At 42.3% G+C, this 4,876-nt stretch overlaps 1 protein-coding gene across 1 annotated transcript; it reads right to left on the bottom strand.

The window, feature by feature from the left end:
* Nucleotides 1-2,248: 2,248 nt before the first annotated feature.
* Nucleotides 2,249-3,423, bottom strand: olig2 (oligodendrocyte lineage transcription factor 2). Its single transcript, XM_056580345.1, has 2 exons — nt 3,373-3,423; nt 2,249-3,097 (listed from the first exon to the last, which is right to left on the bottom strand). The coding sequence occupies exons 1-2, from the start codon at nt 3,421-3,423 to the stop codon at nt 2,249-2,251; spliced, it is 900 nt and encodes a 299-aa protein (XP_056436320.1).
* Nucleotides 3,424-4,876: the final 1,453 nt, after the last annotated feature.

Raw genomic sequence — 4,876 nt, 5'->3', positions numbered from 1 at the left:
CCTGGAGGTTTGATATTAGTTTCTATCATTTCGTTCTCCTTTCGTTATTTCCCTAATCACAAATGCCCTACAAAGCTTGAAGGACTTTTGGTTATTTCTGTTCACGTCATTTGAATAATTTCATTGTAATAGAGGGGCAAATAAACAAATGCCTGTATGAATATTCAGAAGTCAGCTTTAGTCCATACTTCAAAAGCCTTTTCGAAAACATTGCAACAGCATGCGCAGTCTGCTATGCAGCTGCTAGTTTTTCATAATGTATACTGGATAATATTCATTTATTCTTATTTCTCCAAACGGAATTCATGCGTATGTGTTAGGGTCTGTTTGACCGCATATTCTGAAGTTCGGGAATCCAATCTTTCTGCGTAAATAAGTGCCTTTCCTGTCATTCAGAATGAAATAAATTAATATCAAAAGTTCTGAATTATATCTGACCGTTTTTGTTGGAGTGTGTGTGTGTGTGTGTGTGTGTGTGTGTGTGTGTGTGTGTGTGTGTGTGTGTGTGTGTGTGAGTGTGCGCGCGTGTGTTCGTGCGTGCGTGCGTGTGTACACATGAGCGTGCGTGTGTGTGTGTGTGTGTGTGTGTGTGTGTGTGTGTGTGTGTGTGTGTGTGTGTGTGTGTGTGTGTGTGTGTGTGTGTGTGTGTGTGTTTCAGCTCATCATAAGGCAAAAGGTCCAATTGGACTCGTGCCTAAATAATTCCAACAAGCTTCAACGTGACAGCCGGGGGGTTTGCGGGCGAAACGCGCGCAGACAAATCAAGCTCCGTGCCAAACAGTTAAAGTCACCTTATGTGAAGAAAGATTGTTACTTTTTTGTGTGGAGCAAATCACAATTTAACGTTAGGCCTACTTATATAAATAGGAACATTGAAGGGGATGAAGAATGTCGAAGGAAAAATGTGGATGAAGATCAATCCATTGATCCATTTAATCCTAGAATACAACATCAAAATTGAGAGGAATGGGAGACGGATGCTTTTGGTAACTTTGGAATATTGTTTGGTACATGGTAGATAGCTGTTTCCGAATGGCCTGCTGCCTTATGTGCTATAAAAAAAAAATATATACGTTTCAGAAGTGATTTTATGTTACAATAAACTGATTTAAATTGTAGGGGGATAACGGTTGTTTGAGAACAGTTAAACAACTTACTCGGTATTTGTCAGTTAATCGAAATAGACCAGTCACATAGTTGACAACACAAATGTTCAGTTGGTTTGATTTGATATTTTAGCCTTTTGATTTGCGACAATTTTATTTAGTTATCCAGTTCTTAATTCTGTATTGTGTGATTTTGCTGTTTTCATCTCAGGCTGTCGAGCTGATCATAAATAAAGTTATAGCCTATTGTGTTTTATTGTTGTTATTTTTCTATTGTATTGTTTTCTAAAATCTAAATAATAATACCCAAACATTACTTGGTCTCATACACAGCGAGTAAGGGAAATCACAAGAAGATGAACATTTAAGTATTTTTTTTATTATTAATTTACATTTCAAATCCCAACATCACAGTTTCATCGCAAAATTCCAGCCAAAATAAGTAAATAAATATCATTTTTATCATTTAGCACTTTTTTTTATGTAAAAAAATAAACAAGTGGTCATCTGAATGGCATGCTCGACGGACACATGACGGAAGAGAGACCAAGCACGAGGAGAGAGGCACGTGGGCCTGGCAGTGACGCGAAGGACTAATGGGGTAAAGCAGGTGCCTCTAGGTGTCACTCACTTGGGACGCTGTACATTTAGGATGGGGGTGGGGGGGCATCCCAAAACAACATTTACAGTAGCCATTAATATTATAAAATATCTGGTAAACACCAATATCAATCTACATATGTACACTCTACAAGTATAGCCTCTTTCCGTTTTCCGTCTTCGGCTCGGCAGGAAAGGCAAACTAAACGGAAGCTAGTGAAATAAAAAAGAAATAAAACAAAAAGAAAAAAATGTGGATCACCAGAATTTCAATTAATAACATGAAGAGTGTTCTGCAGATGAAAACACCTGTTAACACCAGAAAAACGACTTAGCATATTAAAGGCATGATAAGTTAGAGCCAATAACCATAATTGCACTGTAAAATCAAATACATTTTGCTGACCAATTGAATATTCAATTCATAAACACAGATAAATAAAAGTCATGATATTGGAAGAGTTTTTGTTGTTGTTGTGGTTGTTGTTGTTTTGGAGCACGCAGTGCTACCATAAAAAAGTTAATTTCACAGTCTGAGAGTTTTATTTGGAGTCGCTTGTCAGCCTCGAAAGACTCATGGCCACGTGCGGGGGAGGCGGGGGGACCTGACACATGCTGCACGGGCACGGCATGCCGCCCGCGCTCATGCCCCAGTGATGGAAGCTGCTGCCCAGCGGGCCCGCGCTGGCCACGGGCGCCTTGAGGAGTCCGTGGTGCGGCCTGACAGACGTCACGGCGGAGATGCTCGGCGCCGACAGCGACGCGCTGGACACCGCGGGGGGCAACAGCGCGTGATGCACCGCCGGGTGCGAGGCGTGAGAAACCGTCGGGTGGCCGGGCAGCGGGGCGCCGTGCGCCATGCTCCCGCCGCACGCGGAGGGATGGAACCCCCCGTGGTGGTGGTGACCGCCGCCGCCGCTGCTGCTGCCGTAGATCTCGCTCACCAACCGCTTCATCTCCTCCAGCGAGCTGCTCAGCATCAGGATGTAGTTTCGCGCCAGCAGTAGCGTGGCGATCTTGGAGAGTTTGCGCACGGAGGGCCCGTGCGCGTAGGGCATGACCTCGCGCAAGCCGTCCATGGCCACGTTGAGGTCGTGCATCCTCTTCCGCTCGCGGCTGTTGATCTTCAGGCGGATGGACTGCAGCTCGTTCTCGGAGAGCAGCTTGCGGTCCTTCTTGGAGAGCATCTTGAGGGACAGCGTGTCGTCATCGTCGTTGCTCGAGAGGCTGCGCAGGTCGGCGGCGATGTCGTGGGAGGAGTCGCCCTGCGTGGAGGACACCGCGCCCGAGAAACCGTGCACCGTTTTCTTCATGGCCGCCAGGAAGATGCGCTCCACGTCGGGGGAAGCGGGTCTTGACACACGGCTGTTATCGGAGTCCATGGTCCTCATTTAGTTGTCTGGAAGATAAAAAAAAAATAGGCGTAAGAAGCGGAAAGAATGCGGACTCCATTTGAGTTCATCGTTGAAAAAACGATCCGCACACATGTTGATATAACTTTATCACAGTCAATTAAATAGCCTAATTTAGCAAAGTAAGACAATTATCACAGATTTTACAAATAAATATTTACAATTAAATGTAAGTGAAATTGAGAGGGCTATAGCGATAAATAAATAAAAATTAAACCTACCGTTATGTTTGAAGCGCGATCGAGAGAAATTGCCAAAAAAACTGGAAATCCACTTGTTACTCCAAATCTCATCTGACGAACCATGTGACAACGGCGGGTCGGACCACAGGTTTTTATAGAGGGCCATACCATTCAGGGGCCACGTCACCGGCACAAAGACGTTGCTATCCCCGCGCTGTGCGCACGGCCAATCGGCTTCGTCCGAGGGGTTGGGTGGGAGGAGCCGCAGGAGGCTGCAGGGTCCTCCAGGCTGATGTCATTACAGAGAAACAGTATCTTTATTAAACGAATTAGAGACACTCGCACATATGGCTTCCTGGGATAATGATGGCTGGTGGCGGATTGATTTTAGGAGTAGGCCTAAATAAGGCAACGAGATATGAAACAATAGAGGCCGGAATAATACAGATGATGTTTTATGAGAAATTAATGTTTTGACGGGTCTAATAAATCTCTTTAAAGTTGACAGCAGACACGTCTTACAATTGCCCAACTAACTTATTTTTTGAATAATAATAATAAAAAAGGACATTAACCCTTAAGCCTTCGTGCTTATTATGCCTACATTATCATTTTATAATTGTATTATTACTTTATAATAATTGTTATTTTATTTTATTACAAAATAAATGAGAAACGAACATAGGCCATGTTGCTATACAAAATTCGTTCTGAAATATCAAGCTCTTTTTTGTCTTGCTTTAATTTGTGATGCAGGCCTATAACAACCATCAATCATAATGATTTACTCGGTAAAAAAAAAATGTCTACAACATGTTCTGCTGCTGTCTGTGACTGGAGTTAATTGCACCCTTATTGTTTCCACCTGTCACCACTCAGGCAATCCGTTAATGTGCACTTTTAACGTGAACAGATGAAGCGTGCAAAATTGTTTTTTGACGGTTATGATCTGAAACTTTTCAATTAGTTCAATATGGACCCAAGGCAATGTGGCCCTCTGTTGGCGGTGAAGCGAGCATCGACATAAGGGCCAATACGAGTGATTTGCTCCTTGAAGTGAACGAAACTGACAAGAACATTGTTACATTTAGAAAAAAATCGAATTAGCTTTTGTCTTTCCATTTCATAAAGGGCTAACCTAAATTTGACAGTAAAATTAGTTAAATTCTGAATATTATTTATTTGAGATTACTGGCAATCTGAAATAAATTTAAGAAATATTAAAATTATTCAATTATTTCTTCGTGCGATTTTATGCTCTGTCTCATTTTACTCTCCTGTATAGGCCTATTTCACTCCCTTACTAATAGATATACAAATAAAAAAGACCACTGGTCAAGAATCTTTTCATAGGATGAAAAAAAATCATCACCAAAAATACAGTTTTCTCAATATTTTTTTTTTATTATATTTCGGCGACTATATGCAATTCTATTATGCATAATGATACCAATCGATGATGATAGGCCTACCTATAATAATACCTGTCTATGGTGCGCTCCGGCCCTCAACAGCTGCATTGTGCCGTGTAGTCGTTAAAGATGCGCCTCTTGGCTCTGTGCGTCGCCCGTTCTCT

Source organism: Gadus chalcogrammus, chromosome 20 (genome assembly GCF_026213295.1).
Source record: "Gadus chalcogrammus isolate NIFS_2021 chromosome 20, NIFS_Gcha_1.0, whole genome shotgun sequence".
Taxonomy (NCBI): Eukaryota; Metazoa; Chordata; class Actinopteri; order Gadiformes; family Gadidae; genus Gadus; species Gadus chalcogrammus.
This window is presented reverse-complemented; position numbering and strand designations above follow the sequence as displayed.